Source organism: Tachyglossus aculeatus, chromosome 22, assembly GCF_015852505.1.
Source record: "Tachyglossus aculeatus isolate mTacAcu1 chromosome 22, mTacAcu1.pri, whole genome shotgun sequence".
Taxonomy (NCBI): domain Eukaryota; kingdom Metazoa; phylum Chordata; class Mammalia; order Monotremata; family Tachyglossidae; genus Tachyglossus; species Tachyglossus aculeatus.
The window spans coordinates 35,690,643-35,709,822 of NC_052087.1; the positions used below are offsets into that span (position 1 = coordinate 35,690,643).

A 19,180-nucleotide genomic window follows, 5' to 3' on the forward strand; every position below is an offset into this window, starting at 1 on the left:
ACTTCCGGCCGCGCGCCAGGCACCCTGGGAAATGTAGTCTTCAGCAACCGCGCGCGATGCACTCTGGGAAATGTAGTCCTCATCGGCCGCGCGCCAGGCACTCTGGGAAATGCAGTCTTCGGCGGCCGCGCGCGAGGCACTCTGGGAAATGTAGTCCTCAGGGGCCTCGCGAGGCACTCTGGGAAATGTAGTCCTCAGCGGCCGCGCGCGAGGCACTCTGGGAAATGCAGTCTTCAGCCCCCTCCCGCCTTTCCCCTCCTGCTCCCCGCGGTCATAACAATAATAATTGCATTTGCTAACCGCTTAATAATAATAATAATGGCATTTGTTAAGCGCTTACTATGTGCAAAGCACTGTTCTAAGCGCTGGGGGGATACAAGGTGATGAGGTTGTCCCACATGGGGCTCACAGTCTTCATCCCCATTTTATAGATGAGGGAACTGAGGCCCAGAGAAGTGAAGTGACTGGCCCAAAGTCACGCAGCTGACAAGTGGAAAGAGCATGGGCTTTGGACTCAGAGGTCATGGGTTCGAATCCTGGCTCCCCCACATGTCTGTTGTGCGAGGTTAACTTGTCTGAGCCTCAGCTACCTCATCTGTAAAATGGGGATGAAGACTGTGAGCCCCACGTGGGACAACCTGATCACCTTGTATCCCCCAGTGCATAGAACAGTGCCTTGCACATAGTAAGCGCTTAACAAATGCCATCATTATTATTATTATTAAGTGGTGGAGTTGGGATTAGAACCCACGACCTCTGGCTCCCAAGCCAGGGCTCTTGCCACCGAGCCACGCTGCTTCCCTTTCATTCACACTGAGAAATAGGGTGGCTCAGTGGAAAGAGCACGGGCTTGGGAGTCAGAGGTTATGGGTTCAAATCCTGACTCCGCCCCTTGTCAGCTGGGTGACTTTGGGCCAGTCACTTAATGTTGTCCGCCAGAGGACTTTGGCCTGACTGACTCCATCTTGTGCATACCGACAGTAGCCCTCCATTTTGTGCAGGCCGAGAGCAACTCCTTTTTGTATTTTATGCAAGGCTAAACAGCAGAATGTCTTCAAGGCCAGTAACAAGTAACACCTGTCTATGCAAGGTCGTAGGGCAGATAACAAGTAACTCCCATCAATCAATCAATCGTATTTATTGAGCACTTACTGTGTGCAGAGCACTGTACTAAGCGCTTGGGAAGTACAAGCTGGCAACATATAGAGACAGCCCCTACCCAACAGTGGGCTCACAGTCTAGAAGGGGCAGACAGAGAACAAAACCAAACATACTAACAAAATAAAATAAATAGAATAGATAGGTACAAGTAAAATAAATAAATAAATAGAGTAATAAATCTGTACAAACATATATACATATATACAGGTGCTGTGGGAAAGGGAAGGAGGTAAGATGCGGGGGATGGAGTGGGGGATGAGGGGGAGAGGAAGGAAGGGGCTCAGTGTGGGAAGGCCTCCTGGAGGAGGTGAGCTCTCAGTAGGGCCTTGAAGGGAGGAAGAGAGCTAGCTTGGCGGATGGGCTGAGGGAGGCCATTCCAGGCCCGGGGGAGGACGTGGGCCGGGGGTCTATGGCGGGACAGGAAGGCTGAGTAGGTGCGAATGAGGTTGTCGTTAATGTAACTTGATGATAACAAGGCTGTACATCTGTACAAGGCTGTGAGAACAGAGACTAATGAGAATTTACAACATCCTGTCGATCCTCACTGGTTCCCTGAAGTTCCCATTGCTCGCTCCCACATTGCTGTAACTCAATAAAAGACATAGTGGGAATGGGATCGCGGCTGTTGGCCATTCGTACCTCTCTCGGGAGGTGAATAGGCAGGTAGTCAACTTTCCTCCTTTACTGCTCTATCTGAACTCACGTTTCCAAGTCATTTTTCCTATCTGCGTCACCACCTTGGGTTCTCGAACCGTGCGGCTAATTTACACCGGTTAACCTATTTTGCACCCTACTTTTCGTTGACACTTCTCTGTGCTTCAGTTACAACATCTGTAAAATGGGGATGAAGACTGGGAGCCCCATGTGGGACAACCTGATCACCTTGTATCCTCCCCAGTGCTTAGAACAATGCTTGGCAGATAATAATAATGTTGGTATTTGTTAAGCGCTATGTGCCAACCACTGTTCTAAGCACTGGGTGGGGGGAGATACAAGGTAATCAAGGTTGTCCCATGGGGGGCTCACAGTCTTAATCCCCATTTTACAGATGAGGAAACTGAGGCCCAGAGAAGTGAAGTGACTGGCCCAAAGTCACACAGCTGACATAGTAAGCTCTTAACAAATGCCATCATGATTATTGATTCAATTGTCGTTACTGTGTATGCAGGGCACTGAAGTAAGTGCTTGGGAAGTACAATACAGGAATAAAGAGAGACAGGGCCCTTACTGTGTATGCAGAGCACTGAAGTAAGAGCTTGGAAAGTACAATACAGTAATAAAAAGAGGCAGGGCCCTTACTGTGTATGCAGAGCACTGAAGTAAGAGCTTGGAAAGTACAATACAGGAATAAAGAGAGGCAGGGCCGTTCCTGTGTATGCAGAGCACTGAAGTAAGCGCTTGGGAAGTACAATACAGGAATTAAGAGAGACAGGGCCTACTGTGTATGCAGAGCACTGAAGTAAGCCCTTGGAAAGTAAAATAAAGGAATAAAGAGAGGCAGGGCCGTTCCTGTGTATGCAGAGCACTGAAGTGCTTGGGAAGTACAATACAGGAATTAAGAGAGACAGGGCCGGTACTGTGTATGCAGAGCACTGAAGTAAGCACTTGGGAAGTACAATACAGAAATAAGGAGAGACAGGGCCGTTACTGTGTATGCAGAGCACTGAAGTAAGCGATTGGAAAGTACAATACAGGAATAATCAATCGTATTTATTGAGCGCTTACTGTGTGCAGAGCACTGTACTAAGCGCTTGGGAAGTCCAAGTTGGCAACATCGAGAGACAGTCCCTACCCAACAGTGGGCCCACAGTCTAGAAGAGCAGAGCACTGAAGTAAGAGCTTGGAAAGTACAATACAGGAATAAAAAGAGGCAGGGCCGTTACTGTGTATGCAGAGCACTGAAGTAAGCGCTTGGGAAGTACAATACAGGAATAAAGAGAGACAGGGCCCTTACTGTGTATGCAGAGCACTGAAGTAAGCGCTTGGGAAGTACAATACAGGAATAAAGAGAGACAGGGCTGTTGACCACTAGCGGACTTGACATGACTGACTCCATTTTGTGTATGCTGACAGGAACCCTCCATTTTGTGCAGGCTGAGAGAACAACTCCTTTTTGTATTGTCTGCAACAGATGCCTTCAAGGCCATTAACAAGTAACACCTATCTACGTAAGGTCGTAGGGCAGATGACATCCTGCACAAGACAGTGACAACAGAAGATAACGAGAATTTACACACCTATTTATGCAAGGCCATAGGGCAGATAACAACAACTGGCACAAGGCAGTAAAAACACTGAAAACAGAGAATTTATAGCATCCTGTCGGTCCTAATTGGATTCCTGAAATTCCTAAATGCTCTGCTCCCATGTTGCTGTAACTCAATAAAAGACACAGTGGGAATGGGATCGGGGCCGCTTGTCACTCGTACCTCTCCCGGGAGGTGAACCGGCAGGTAGCCACTTTCCTTCTTTACTGCTCTATCTGAACTCATGTCTCCGAGTCATTTTTCCTATCTGCGTCACCACCCTGGGTACAAGAACCCTGCGGCCGATTTACACCGATTAACCTATTTTGCACCCTACTTGTCGATAACAGGGCCTACTGTGTATGCAGAGCACTGAAGTAAGCGCTTGGAAAGTACAATACAGGAATAAAGAGAGGCAGGGCCGTTACTGTGTATGCAGAGCACTGAAGTAAGCGCTTGTTAAGTACAACACAGGAATAGAGCCAGGGACTGCCCAACGACGGACTTCCCCTCAGCCCCCGCCTCCCTAGGCCGCCCTGATTCTCCGGTCCTGTCCCCGGGAGCCCTTCGCCACCACGGAGGCCTGGGACCACCATGGCGAGCGTGGAGCCAAGCGAGGGCGAAAACAAAGGCCCCCAAGGAGCGGCCCTGCTGAGAGCTCACCTCCTCCAGGAGGCCTTCCCAGACTGAGCCCCTTCCTTCCTCTCCCCCTCGCCCCCCTCTCCATCCCATCTTACCTCCTTCCCTTCCCCACAGCGCCTGTATATATGTATATATGTTTGTACATATTTATTACTCTATTTATTTATTTATTTTACTTGTACATATCTATTCTATCTATTTTATTTTGTTAGTATGTTTGGTTTTCTTTTTTTTCTCTGTCTCCCCCTTTTAGACTGTGAGCCCAATGTTGGGTAGGGACCGTCTCTATATATTGCCAATTTGTACTTCCCAAGCGCTTAGTACAGTGCTCTGCACATAGTAAGCGCTCAATAAATATGATTGATTGATTGGCCTGCTCGCCGCCATTAAGGCCAAGACGCCAAAAGAGGCCGCCGCCCCACCATAGAGGCGAGGGCGCGGGAGGATAGAGCGGCCCGCTCGGAGCACTTCCGGCTTCAGCATCGTATCCGGGGAAAGAGAAGGAAGCCAGTATCGGCGTTTCCATGGCAACAGGAAATGGCCCCCTGAGGTAAGTGTGGCTGGAGTGGACGCCCTCCTCTCCTGGATCCCCCTCTCCCCTCTCCCTCCCTCTGCCTTACCTCCCCCAAAGCACTTGTGTAGATTTGTACATATTTATTACTTTAATAATAATAATAATGATGGCATTTGGTAAGCGCTTACTATGTGCAAAGCACTTTTCTAAGCGCTGGAGAACAATGATAATAATAATAACAGTGATGGCATTTGTTAAGCGCTTACTATGTGCAGAGCACTGTTCTAAGCGCTAGGGGGGGATACAAGGTGATCAAGTTGTCCCACTTGGGGCTCACAGTCTTAATCCCCATTTTACAGAGGAGGGAACTGAGGCTCAGAGAAGTTAAGTGACTCGCCCGAGGTCACACAGCAGACGTAGTGGAGTCGGGATTCGAACCCATGACCTGGAATGCCCTCCCTCCGCACATCTGCCAAACTAGCTCTCTTCCTCCCTTCAAAGCCTTACTGAGAGCTCACCTCCTCCAGGAGGCCTTCCCACACTCAGCCCCCTTCTTCCACTTCCCCTATACCCCCTCTCCATCCCCCCTGCCTTACCTCCTTCCCCTCCCCACAGCACCTGTATATATGTATATATGTTTGTACATATTTCTTTATTTATTTTACTTGTACATATTTATTCTATTTATTTTATTTGGTTCTTATGTTTTGTTTTGTTGTCTGTCTCCCCCTTTTAGACTGTGAAGCCACTGTTGGGTAGGGACCGTCTCTATATGTTGCCAACTTGTACTTCCCAAGCGCTTAGTACAGTGCTCTGCACAAAGTGCTCAATAAATACAATTGAATGAATGAATGACCTCTGACTCCAAAGCCCGGGCTCTTTCCATTGAGCCATGCTGATGGCATTTATTAAGCACTTACTATGTGCAAAGCACTGTTCTAAGCGCTGAGGATTTACAAGGTGATCAGGTTGTCGCATGAGGGGCTCACAGTCTTCATCCCCATTTTGCAGATGAGGTAACTGAGGCCCAGAGGAGTTAAGTGACTTGCCCAAAGTCACACAGGTGACAACTGGCGGAGCCGGGGTTTGAACCCATGACCTCTGACTCCTAAGCCCGGGCTCTTTCCACTGAGCCACGCTGCTTTATTTTATTTGTGCACGTTTATTACTCTATTTTATTTGCACATATTTATTACTTTATTTTATTTGTACATATTTATTACCCTATTTTATTAGTCATGTGTAGATAGCTATAATTCTATTTATTCTAACGGTTTTGACCCCCATCTCCATGTTTTGTTGTGTTGTCCGTCTCCCCCTTCTAGTACTAATAATAATAATGATGGCATTTATTAAGCGCATGCTATGTGCAAAGCACTGTTCTAGACTGTGAGCCCGTTGTTGGGTAGGGATTGTCTGTATCTGTTGCTGAATTGTACTTCCCAAGCGCTTAGTACAGTGCTCTGCACACTGTAGGCGCTCAATAAATACGATTGAATGAATGAATGGACCCCCAAGTCCTCCGCACCTGGACAGGGAGGAGCCCCAGGACCGGAGGGGCCCCAGTTCTGGGCAGGCAGGGAACAGCGCTTAGCACAGTGTCTGGTAATCATCATAAGGGTATTTGTTAAACATGTATACTATGCGCCAAGCACTGTTCTAAGCGCTGGGGTAGATACAAGGTTAGAACAGTGCTTCGCACATAGTAAGCGCTTAACTTGTACTTCCCAAGCGCTTAGTACAGTGCTTCCCACATAGTAAGCGCTCAATAAATACGATTGAATGAATGCATGAATGAACAAATACCATCATTATCACAAGGTGATCAGGTTGTCCCACGTGGGGCTCACAGTCTTCATCCCCGTTTTACAGATGAGATAACTGAGGCACAGAGAAGTGAAGTGACTTGCCCAAGGTCACACAGCTGACCAGGGATGGAGCTGGGATTAGAACCCACATCCTCTGACACCCATATCCGGGCTCTTTCCACTAAGCCAAGCTGCTTCTATACATAGTACTGTGTGATTGAATGAATGAATGAATGAATGAATGGTGCATAGTATGCGCTTAACAAATATCATTTAAAAAAAAGTGTGGCAGTTCCTCTGCTCCCCCTGCCCTCCCCATAGCCCCGACTCGCTTCCTTTGCACTAATAATAATAATAATAATGATGTATTTGTTAAGCCCTTACTATGTGCCAAGCACTGTTCTAAGTGCTGGGGGGGATACAAGGTAATCAGGTTGTCCCACGTGGGGCTCACAGTCTTAATCCCCATTTTCCAGATGAGGGAACTGAGGCACAGAGAAGTTGAGTGACTTGCCCAAAGTCACACAGCTGACAAGTGACAGAGCCAGGATTAGAACCCACAACCTCTGACTCCGCAACCCATGCTCTTCACTAAGCCACACTGCTTCCCCACCCCATAGCACCTGGGTATATAAGCACATATTTAAAATTATAATCCTATTTATTTTTGTGAGTGATGTGTATATATCTATAATTCTATTTATTTGTGGTGATGCTACTGATGTCTGTTTACTTGTTTTGATGTCTGTCTCATAATAATAATAATAATGGCATTTGTTAAGCACTTACTATGTGCAAAGCACTGTTCCAAGAGCTGGGGGGATACAAGGTGATCATGTTGTCCCACGTTTGGCTCACAGTCTTAATCCCCATTTTCCAGATGAGGTAACTGAGGCTCACAGAAGTTACGTGACTTGCTCAAGGTCACACAGCAGACATGTGGGGGAGCCGGGATTAGAACCCATGACCTCTGACACCCAAGCCCGCACACTTTCCACTGAGCCACGCTGCTTCTCTAGATACAAGGTGATCACATTGTCCCACATGTGGCTCACAGTCTTAATCCCCATTTTCCAGATGAGGTAACTGAGGCTCACAGAAGTTCCGTGACTTGCCCAAGGTCACACAGCAGACATGGGGGGGAGCCGGGATTAGAACCCACGACCTCTGACACCCAAGCCCGGACTCTTTCCACCGAGCCACGCTGCTTCTCTAGACAATGAGCCCGTTGTGGGCACGGATTGTCTCTGTTTGTGGCTGAATTGTATTTCCCCGTGGCTCAGTGGAAAGAGCCCGGGCTTTGGAGTCAGAGGTCATGGGTTCGAATCCCGGCTCCACCACAAGTCTGCTGTGTGACCTTGGGCGGGTCACTTAACTTCTCTGAGCCTCAGTCACCTCATCTGTAAAAATAGGGATTAAGACTGGGAGCCCCACGTGGGACAACTTGATCACACTGTATCCCCCCCAGCGCTTAGAACAGCGCACATAGTAAGTGCTTAACAAATGCCATCATTATTATTATTATTCCCAAGTGCTCTGTACAGCACACAGCAAGCGCCCAATAAATACGATTGAATGAATGAATGACCGGCTGGCGAAGGCAGAATTCTAGAGGTGCCTCTGCCCCGCAGAAGGTGGGTTTATATGATTATTTCTCCAATGTGAGGAGTTTCCAGATACCTTAACTCCTGCCGTCTTCCCTCCCGACAGGCTGCAGGAGAAGTCCCGGCACCGGAGGGAAATCCGGGCCTCTCCCTCCGCGCTGCGGAGGGGCCGCGGTCCCGTTTCCGCGGGGGATGCTCCCGCTGACGCCCAGCGTTGGAGAAGGAGATGCTCCAGACGAGTAATTACAGCCTGGTGCTGTCCCTGCAGTTCCTGCTCCTCTTCTACGACCTGTTCGTCAACTCCTTCTCCGAGCTACTGCGCGTGGCTCCCGTCGTCCAGCTGGTGCTCTTCATGTGAGTTCAGCAGGGCGAATCCTTAAACTCTGAAACTGAAATCCGGACTCCTGATTCCTACCCCTCAGAAATAGATTCATTCGTTCAGTCGTATTTAGTGAGCGCTTACTGTGTGCGGAGCACTGGACTGGGCGCTTGGGAAGTACAGTTCCGCTCCGCCCATTGTCAGCTGTGTGACTTTGGGCGAGCCGCTTAACTTCTCTGTGCCTCGGTTCCCTCATCTTTAAAACGGGGATTAACAAAAATAATAATAATGATGATGATGAATAATGATGGCATTTATTAAGCGCTTACTACGTGCAAAGCACCTTTCTAAGCGCTGGGGAGGTTACAAGGTGATCAGGGGGGGCTCACAGTATTAGTCCCCATTTTACAGTTGAGGTAACTGAGGCCCAGAGAAGTGGAGTGACTTGCCCAAGGTCACACAGCTGACAGTTGGAGGAGTTGGGATTTGAACCCACGACCTCTGACTCCAAAGCCCGGGCTCTTTCCACTGAGCCACGCTGCTGACTGTGAGCCCCGCGTGGGACAACCTGATTACCTTGTATCCCCCCAGCGCTTAGAACAGTGCTCGGCACATAGTAAGCGCTTAACAAATACCGTTATTATTATTCGGCAACACATAGAGACAGTCCCTACCCAACAATGGGCTCACAGTCTAGAAACCTATTTATCATCATTCATTCAATCGTATTTATTGAGCGCTTACTGTGTGCAGAGCACTGTACTAAGCGCTAAGTATCATCGCTGTACTAATAATTGCAATCAGTAAGCACTTCCCGAGTGTAGAGCAAAACTTGTGGGTGGTATTTCTTATTGGCTTATTCTGTGCCAGGCACTGTACTGAGTGCTGGGGCAGATACAAGATAATCAGGTTGGCTCCAGTTCATGACCCACATGGGGCGCGCGGTATTAATCCAGATTTTACAGATGAGGTAATTGTCAATCAATCAATCATTCGTATTTATTGAGCGCTTATTGTGTGCAGAGCACTGTACTAAGCGCTTGGGAAGTACAAGTTGGCAACATATAGAGACAGTCCCTACCCAACAGTGGGCTCACAGTCCCACACGGGACTCACAGTCCTAATTTTACAGTGGCGTAACTTGAGGCATAGAGAAGTGACTTGACCACAGCAGACAAGTGATGGAGCTGGGATTAGAACCCAGGTCCTTTTAGAGAAGCAGCGTGGCTCAGTGGAAAGAGCCCGGGCTTGGGAGTCAGAGGTCGTGGGTTCGAATCCCAGCTCTGCCACTTAGCTGTGTGGCCTTGGACAAGTCACTTCACTTCTCTGGGCCTCAGTTCCCTCATCTGTAAAACGGGGATGGAGACTGGGAGCCCCCAGTGGGACAACCTGATCACCTTGTAATCCTCCCCAGCGCTTAGAACAGTGCTTTGCACATAGTAAGCGCTTAACAAATGCCATTATTATTATTATTATTTTGAATCCCAGGCCCGTGGTCTGTTCACCGGGCCACGGGAGTCACCTGCCCGCCTTGGCTGGTCCTGCTGGGTGCGAGGTGCCAACGGTCTGAGAGCCGCTGCGTTTTTGAAGGCAGCGCGGGTTTTTACCCGTCAGCTCTGTGACACCAGCATGGAAAGACCCGAGAAGTTAAATGACTTGCCCAAAATCACGTAGCTAAGTGACAGAGCGGGGATTAGAACCCACGACCTCCCACTCCCAAGCCCGGGCTCTTTCCACTGAGCCACGCTGCTTATCTGCTCATCTTTTGTATTCCCTCAGCTCTATTTATTTTACTTGTACAAATTTGCTATTCCATTTATTTTGTTAATGATTCGCTTTATTTCTATTTGCTCTGAGGACCTGACACCTGTCCACGTGTTTTGTTGTCTGTCTCCCCCTTCTAGACTGTGTTGTCGGGTAGGGACCGTCTCTATATGTTGCCAACTTGTACTTCCCAAGCGCTTAGTACAGTGTTCTGCACACAGTGAGCGCTCAATAAATACGATTGAATGAATGTTTCCCGAGTGGTTGCGGCACCGAGGCTGGTGGATGAAAGCAGCGGGGCTTAGTGGAAAGACCATGGGCTCGGCAGTCAGGGGTCGTGGGTTTGAATCCTGACTCTGACACTTGTCAGCTGTGTGACTTTAGGCAAGTCACTTCACTTCTCGGTGCCTCAGTTACCTCATCTGTAAAATGGGGACTAAGACTGTGAGCCCCATGTGGGACAACGTGATCACCTCGTATCTACCCCAGCGCTTAGAACAGGGCTCGGCACATGGTAAGCGCTTAACAAATACCGTCATTATTATTATTCCTCCAGTACTTAGAACAATGCTTGGCACATAGTAAGCGCTTAACAAATACCATCATTATTATTATTATAGAACACGAGTCTGGAAGTCAGGGGACTTGGATTCTAATCCCGGCTGTGCCACTTGTCTGCCGTGTGACCTTGGGCAAGTCACTGCATCTTAGTTCTCTCATCTGCAGGATGGGGATTAAGACTGAGAGTCCCATGTCCTTGTAACCTCCCCAGCGCTTAGAACAGTGCTTTGCACATAGTAAGCGCTTAATAAATGCCATTATTATTATTATGTGGGACAAGGACTGCGTCCAGCCTGATTAGTTTGTATCTAGTACAGTGCCTGACATATATAAAAAGCGCTTAACGAATACCATTCATCCATTCAGTCATATTTATTGCACGCTTACTGTGTGCAGAGCACTGTACTAAGCTCTTGGGAAGTACCATAAAAAAAATGCGTTCTCCCTTCTGCTTAGACAGCGAGCCCCACGTTGGACGGGGTTGGGGTCCAAACTGATTAACTCGTATCTACCCCAGTGCTTAGAACAGCGCTTGACACAGAGTAAGTGCGTAACGAAAACCATCATCACCATAATAATTGTCATTATTATTCTCACCATGGAGTAGGATTCAGGTCACCCACCGAGCTGTGAGAATGGTCTGGGGTTTAGAGGCAAAGGTGGGGGGCTTCTCAGTGCGGCTGTGAGATTTGCATCCAAGCCCCAATCTGATTTGTGTCCCCGCAGCATCCAAGATATCGCCACCCTCTTCAACGTCATCATCCTTTTCCTCATGTTCTTCAATACCTTCGTCTTCCAGGCCGGCCTGGTCAGTCTCCTCTTTCGTAAATTCAAGGGGACCATCGTCTTGGCGGCCACATACCTAGCTCTGAGCATCTCCTTCCACGTCTGGGTCATGGTAAGGACCCGAACCCGGGAGGGGGCCTGAAGCAATCAATCAGCGGTAGTTATTGACCTCTTATTGTGTGCGGAGCACTGGACTAAGTGCTTGGGAGGTGACGGGGGAACAGAGCGGGTTGACGCGTTCCCTGTTCACAACAAGCTTACCGTCTAGAGCGCGTTTCAGGGTTTTCAGGGTTTCGGCTGAACCCAAAGACGTCTTCCTCTCCTTTTCCCTGAGAGGACAGCTGAAAAGCTGAAATGATAGCAGCCACCACGACCTAGCTGGGAGGAAGTCATGCAGACAGTGGTGGAGGGGTGCTTCTGAAGGGCGAATTTGAGATTAGATTAGAGAAGCAGTGGAAAGAGCCCGGGTCTGGGCATCAAAAGGACCTGCCCTGCCACCTAATAATAAAATAATAATAATGATGGCATTTGTTAAGCGCTTACTATGTGCAGAGCACTGTTCTAAGCCCTGGGGGGGATACAATCAATCAATCAATCATTTATTGAGCGCTTACTGTGTGCAGAGCACTGGACTAAGCGCTTGGGAAGTACAAGTTGGCAACTTATAGAGACAGTCCCTACCCAACGGTGGGCTCACGGTCTAGAAGGGGGAGACGGAGAACAAAACCAAACATATTAACAAAATAAAATAAATAGAAGAGATATGTACAAGTAAAATAAATAGAGTGATAAATATGTACAAACATATGTACATATATACAGGTGCTGTGGGGAAGGGAAGGAGGTAAGATGGAGGGGGTAACGAGGGGAAGAGATACAAGGTGATCAAGTTGTCCCATGTGGGGCTCACAATCTTAATCCCCATTTTACAGGTGAGGTAACTGAGGCTCAGAGAAGTTGACTTGCCCAAGGTCACACAGCAGATATGTGGCGGAGTTGGGATTCGAACCCATGATCTCTGACTCCAAAGCCCGTACTGTTTCCACTGAGCCACGCTGCTTCTCCAGCAGTATGACCTCGGGCAAGTGTCTTCCCTTCTCTGCGCCTCAGTTCCCTCATCTTTAAAATGGGGATTAAGACTGGGAGCCGTAGGAGGGACATGGACTGGGTCCTACCTGATTATCTTGTATCCACCCCAGCGCTTAGTACAGTGCCTGGCACGTAGTAAGCGCTCTGCCCTGAACTGATCTCACCTCCTTATGTCAGGTTCCCAACCACCACTTGGGTCACATTTCGAGTCTGTCTCCTAGCCCGTGCTTCTAGGACTGACCAAAAAGGCAATTTTGGTCATTTGGGGCCCTGATCCGGTTTCTTCCGGGACTCGTCTTCCCCCCCAAATGGAATAACTGGGTGTTTATAGGATTACTAATTTGATATTTATTTTTTGTAGTATTTCTTAAGTGCTTACTATGTGGCAGGCACTGTTCTAAGCATTGGGGGAGGTATAAGCGACTCAGGTTGGACGCAATCCCTGTCCCCCATGGGGCTCACACTCTTAGTCCCTGTTTTACAGATGAGGTCACTGAGGCACAGAGAAGCGAAGTGACTTGCCCGGGGTCACACAGCAAGCAAGCGGCGGAGCCGCGATTAGAACCCAGGTCCTTCTGACTCCCAGGCCCAAAATAATAATAATAATAATAATGGCACTTATTAAGCGCTTACTATGTGCAAAGCACTGTTCTAAGCACTGGGGAGGTTACAGGGTGATCAGGTTGTCCCACGTGGGGCTCATAGTCTTCATCCCCATTTTACAGATGAGGTCACTGAGGCCCAGAGAAGTGAAGTGACTTGCCCAAAGTCACCCAGCTGGCAATTGGCAGAGCCGGGATTTGAACCCATGACCTCTGACTCCCAAGCCCGGGCTCTTTCCACTGAGCCACACTGCTTCTCGTTATTGTTACTGTATTAACCAATACAATAATAGAGAGCCCGGGCTTGGGAGCCAGAGGTCGTGGGTTCTAATCCCGGCTGCCCCACTTGTCAGCTGGGTGACTTTGGGCGGGTCACTTAATTTCTCTGGGCCTCAGTGACCTTATCTGTAAAATGGGGATGAAGACTATGAGCCCCACCTGGGACAACCCGATCACCTTGTGTGTCCCCCAGCGCTTAGAACAGTGCTCGGCACGTAATAAGCGCTTGACAAATACCATCATTATTGTTATTACTAATGACATGGGACATTCCTTGAGATGAATGCTTAATAGCAAACACCCAGACAACCAAAACTATTGATGTGACGGAGAGAAGAGGCCAGACTTCAGCTCAGTGCCCGCCACCCTCCTCCCGATGTGGATTGTAGTCCTTATCACCCACGTTGGTGAAGGGTCCCCTCCAAGCTGTCTCCTTGGACCTCCGATCCAAACTGAAGATAAGTTAGGAGCCCAAAGTGCGGATCTTTCTTCTGCTTGCTCTTACAAGTACCATCATTATTGTTATTACTAATGACACGGGACACTCCTTGAGATGAATGCTTAATAGCAAACACCCAGACAACCAAAGCTATTGATGTGATGGAGAGAAGAGGCCAGACTTCAGCTCAGTGCCCGCCACCCTCCTCCCGATGTGGATTGTAGTCCTTATCACCCACGTTTGTGAAGGGTCCCCTCCAAGCTGTCTCCTTGGACTTCCGATCCAAACTGAAGATAAGTTAGGAGCCCAAAGTGTGGATCTTTCTTCGGCTTGCTCTTACGAATACCATCATTATTGTTATTCTACTAATGACACGGGACATTCCTTGAGATGAATGCTTAATAGCAAACACCCAGACAACCAAAACTATTGATGTTTTCCCCTTTTAGACGGTGAGCCCACTGTTGGGTAGGGACCGTCTCTATATGTTGCCAACTTTTACTTCCCAAGCGCTTAGTACAGTGCTCTGCACACAGTAAGCGCTCAATAAATATGATTGATGATGATGTTATGGAGAGAAAAGGCCAGACTTCAGCTCAGTGCCCACCACCCTCCTCCCGATGTGGATTCTAGTCCTTATCACCCACGTTTGTGAAGGGTCCCCTCCAAGCTGTCTCCTTGGACCGCCGATCCAAACTGAAGATAAGTTAGGAGCCCAAAGTGCGGATCTTTCTTCTGCTTGCTCTTCTCCGTCCCTTTTTTTCCCCCTCACCGGCTCTGGCTGATCTGATTTGGACTGTAAGCGCATTGCTGGGTAGGAACCGTCTCTATATGTTGCCAACTTGTACTTCCCAAGCGCTTAGTACAGTGCTCTGCACACAGTAAGCGCTCAATAAATACGATTGATGATGATGTTGTGGAGAGAAAAGGCCAGACTTCAGCTCAGTGCCCGCCACCCTCCTCCCGATGTGGATTCTAGTCCTTATCACCCACGTTGGTGAAGGATCCCCTCCAAGCTGTCTCCTTGGACCTCCGATCCAAACTGAAGATAAGTTAGGAGCCCAAAGTGCGGATCTTTCTTCTGCTGGCTCTTACAAATACCATCATTATTGTTATTACTAATGACACGGGACACTCCTTGAGATGAATGCTTAATAGCAAACACCCAGACAACCAAAACTATTGATGTTTTCCCCTTTTAGACTGTGAGCCCACTGTTGGGTAGGGACTGTCTCTGTATGTTGCCAACTTGTACTTCCCAAGCGCTTAGTACAGTGCTCTGCACACAGTAAGCGCTCAATAAATACGATTGATGGTGATGTTATGGAGAGCAAAGGCCAGACTTCAGCTCAGTGCCTGCCACCCTCCTCCCGATCTGGATTCTAGTCCTTATCACCCACGTTTGTGAAGGGTCCCCTCCAAGCTGTCTCCTTGGACCTCCGATCCAAACTGAAGATAAGTTAGGAGCCCAAAGTGCGGATCTTTCTTCTGCTTGCTCTTCTCCGTCCCTTTTTTTCCCCTCACCGGCTCTGGCTGGTCTGATTTGGACTGTAAGCCCATTGCTGGGTAGGAACCATCTCTATATCATCATCATCATCAATCGTATTTATTGAGCGCTTACTATGTGCAGAGCACTGTACTAAGCGCTTGGGAAGTACAAATTGGCAACATATAGAGACAGTCCCTACCCAACAGTGGGCTCACAGTCTAAAAGGGGGAGACAAAGAACAAAACCAAACATATTAACAAAATAAAATAAATAGAATAGATATGTACAAGTAAAATAAATAAATAAATAGAGTAATAAATATGTACAAACATATATACATATATACAGGTGCTGTGGGGAAGGGAAGGAGGTAAGATGCGGGGGATGGAGAGGGGGATGAGGCGGAGAGGAAGGAAGGGGCTCAGTCTGGGAAGGCCTCCTGGAGGAGGTGAGCTCTCAGTAGGGCCTTGAAGGGAGGAAGAGAGCTACCTTGGCGGATGGGCGGAGGGAGGGAATTCCGGGCCAGGGGGATGACGTGGGCCGGGGGTCGATGGCGGGACAGGCGAGAACGAGGTACGGTGAGGAGATTAGCGGTGGAGGGTGCGGGCTGGGCTGGAGAAGGACAGAAGGGAGGTGAGGTAGGAGGGGGCGAGGGGATGGAGAGCCTTGAAGCCCAGGGTGAGGAGTTTCTGCCTGATGCACAGATTGATTGGTAGCCACTGGAGATTTTTGAGGAGGGGAGTAATATGCCCCTCCCAAGGGCTTAGTACAGTACTCTGCACACAGTAAGCGCTCAATAAATATGATTGAATGAATGAATTTGGAGCCTTCCAAGCCCTAAGCTTCTCTGGGCTTGGAAAGGGAGCAGCCCCCTCCCTTTTAGCAGGAGGAGATGGAGCCCACAGGAGGAGGAGGAGCGGCCAGGACAGGGTCCTTTTTGAGAAGCAAGGTCCTGAGCCGGGCTCCCGCTGCCCGCTGGACGTGTAAGAAGATTTTTCCGGGATCTGAGTCCTGAAACCGGAATAGGCCCCGGCTTTCCATGTTAAGCCGTTGAGCACATTAACCTCTACGTGCACCTGAGACCCTCTCCCTGCCAGGGGCAGGAAAAAAAGGGTTTAAGAAAGAAGGGGCGGGGGGGGGGGGGGAGGAGGGATGGACACCTGCAGTATCATCAATCGTATTTATTGAGCGCTTACTGTGTGCAGAGCACTGTACTAAGTGCTTGGGAAGAAATTGGCAACATATAGAGACAGTCCCTACCCAACAGTGGGCTCACAGTCTAAAAGACTGCAGTAGGAAGGCCTTCGCAGAAAAGGAAGTCCCAGGCGAGACTCTTTCCTCCCCATTGCCCCCATTCCCTCCTTCTGCCCTGCCACCTCCTCCTCCCCACAGCACTTGTTTATATTTGTACACATTTATAATAATAATAATAATGATGGCATTTGTTAAGCGCTTACTATGTGCAAAGCACTGTTTTAAGCGCTGGGGGGGTTACAAGGTGATCAGGTTGTCCCACGTGGGGCTCACAATCCTAATCCCCATTTTACAGATGAGGTAACAGGCTCAGCGAAGTGACTTGCCTGAGGTCACACAGCAGACATGTGGCAGAGCTGGGATTCGAACCCATGACCTCTGACTCTCAAGCCCAGGCTCTTTCCCACTGAGCCACGCTGCTTCTCTAGCATTCCATTTTATTAATGATGTGTATGAAGCTATAATTCTATTTATCTATTCTGATGGTGTTGACACCCGTCTACTTGTTTTGTTGTTTATCTCCCCCTTCTAGACTGTGAGCCCGTTGTTGGGTAGGGACCGTCTCTATATGTTGCCGATTTGTCCTTTCCAAGCGCTTAGTACAGTGCTGTGCATACAGTAAGCGCTCAGTGTGGCTCAGTGGAAAGAGCCCGGGCTTTGGAGTCCGAGGTCAGGGGTTCAAATCCCGGCTCCGCCAATTGCCAGCTGTGTGACTTTGGGCCAGTCACTTCACTTCTCTGGGCCTTAGTTCCCTCATCTGTAAAATGGGGATGAAGACTGTGAGCCTCCCATGGGACCACCTGATCACCTTGGAACCTCCCCAGCGCTTAGAACAGTGCTTTGCACACAGTAGGCGCTTAATAAATGCTATTATTATTAATAATAATAATCATAAATAACGATGGAATGAACGAATGAGTGAGAAGCTCGGTGAGAAGTGAGAGAGACTCAGATAGCTGCCACAGTTCTTCACCTAGGCGGGGGATTCATTAATTCATTCAATCGTATTTATTGAGCGCTTACTGTGTGCTGAGCACTGGACTAAGCGCTTGGGAAGTACAAGTTGGGGGATATACGGGCACCACCCCCAGAGACCAGGGGCACAGGAAGACCAGGGCTGTGGCAGGACCGGGAACGGGATTGTTTGACTTTTCTCCGACCCCCTGTGTCTCCTGCAGAATTTGCGCTGGAAAAACTCCAATCGTTTCATTTGGACCGATGGACTCCAAGCCCTGTTTGTGTTCCAGAGACTGGGTAAGAAGCAGCGCCGTGGCCTACTGGATCGAGCGGGGTCCTCGGATTCAGAAGGACCTGGGTTCTAGTCCTGCCTCTGCCACTTGTCTGCTGTGTGACCTTGGGCAAGGCACTTCACTTCTCTGGGCCTCGGTTGCCTCCTCTGTAAAATGGACTGGGAGCCCCACGTGGGACAGGGATTGCGTCCAACCTGATTACCTTGGACCCACCACGGCGCTTAGAACAGAGCAGCCTCGTCAGTGCTATAAAAATGTAAAATAAAATAAAAAGGGACTGATCTTTGGGACCAGCCTGTTAGCCAGAAAGTCCCTGAGCTCCCTGCTTTGTAACATGAGGCCGTGAAGCCTTCCCTTCTAGACTGTTCTAGACTTGGACTTCCCAGGCGCTTAGTCCAGTGCTCTGCACACAGGATGCGCTCAATAAATACGACTGAATGAATGAATGTTGCCAACTTGTACTTCCCTAGCGCTTAGTCCAGTGCTCTGCACACACTAAGCGCTCAATAAATACAATTGAATGAATGAATGAATGGTGCCAACTTGTACTTCCCAAGCGCTTAGCCCAGTGCTCTGCACACAGGAAGCGCTCAATAAATACGACTGAATGAATGAATGTTGCCAACTTGTACTTCCCGAGCGCTTAGTCCAGTGCTCTGCACACACTAAGCCCTCAATAAATACGACTGAATGAATGAATGAATGGTGCCAACTTGTACTTCCCAAGCGCTTAGTCCAGTGCTCTGCACACAGTAAGCGCTCAATAAATACGATTGAATGAATGTGAGCCCGCTGTTGGGTAGGGACCATCTCTATATGTTGCAATCTTGTACTTCCCAAGCGCTTAGTACAGTGCTCTGCACACAGTAAGCGCTCAATAAATACGATTGAATGAATGAATGAAGCCTGGAAGTGACTCTTCTCCATCAATCAATCAGAGATATTTATTGAGCACTTACTACGCACAGAACACTGGCTTAAGCGCTTGGGAAAGTACAGTACAGAGAAGCGGCGTGGCTCTGTGGAAAGAGCCCGGGCTTTGGAGTCAGACGTCATGGGTTCAAATTCCGGCTCCGCCACTTGTCAGCTGTGTGACTTGGGCAAGTCACTTCACTTCTCTGTGCCTCAGTTACCTCATCTGTAAAATGGGGATTAAGACCGTGAGCCCCACGTGGGATAACCTGAGCAGCTTGTAACCCCCCCCCCAGCGCTTAGAATAGTGCTTTGCACATAGTAAGTGCTTAATAAATGCCATTATTATTATTATTATTATTACATGGGATAACCTGAGCACCTTGTAACCCCCCCAGCGCTTAGAACGGTGCTTTGCACATAGTAAGCGCTTAATAAATGCCATTATTATTACAATACAG

General features: G+C 48.7%; 1 protein-coding gene across 6 annotated transcripts in view; it reads left to right on the forward strand.

Moving 5' to 3' along the window:
* Positions 1-8,089: 8,089 nt before the first annotated feature.
* TMEM138 (transmembrane protein 138) overlaps positions 8,090-19,180 on the forward strand; it is a 31,611-nt gene continuing 20,520 nt past the window's right edge. For all 6 annotated transcript variants that reach the window (XR_005455661.1, XR_005455663.1, XR_005455662.1 and 3 more), the window contains exons 1-3: positions 8,090-8,329; positions 11,346-11,517; positions 17,736-17,811. Coding sequence is in view for 3 of the 6 variants with exons in the window: in XM_038764228.1 (XP_038620156.1) it covers positions 8,202-8,329; positions 11,346-11,517; positions 17,736-17,811 (376 nt within the window). In the remaining 3 variants the exon portion in view is untranslated. The remainder of the gene's footprint in view (positions 8,330-11,345; positions 11,518-17,735; positions 17,812-19,180) is intronic.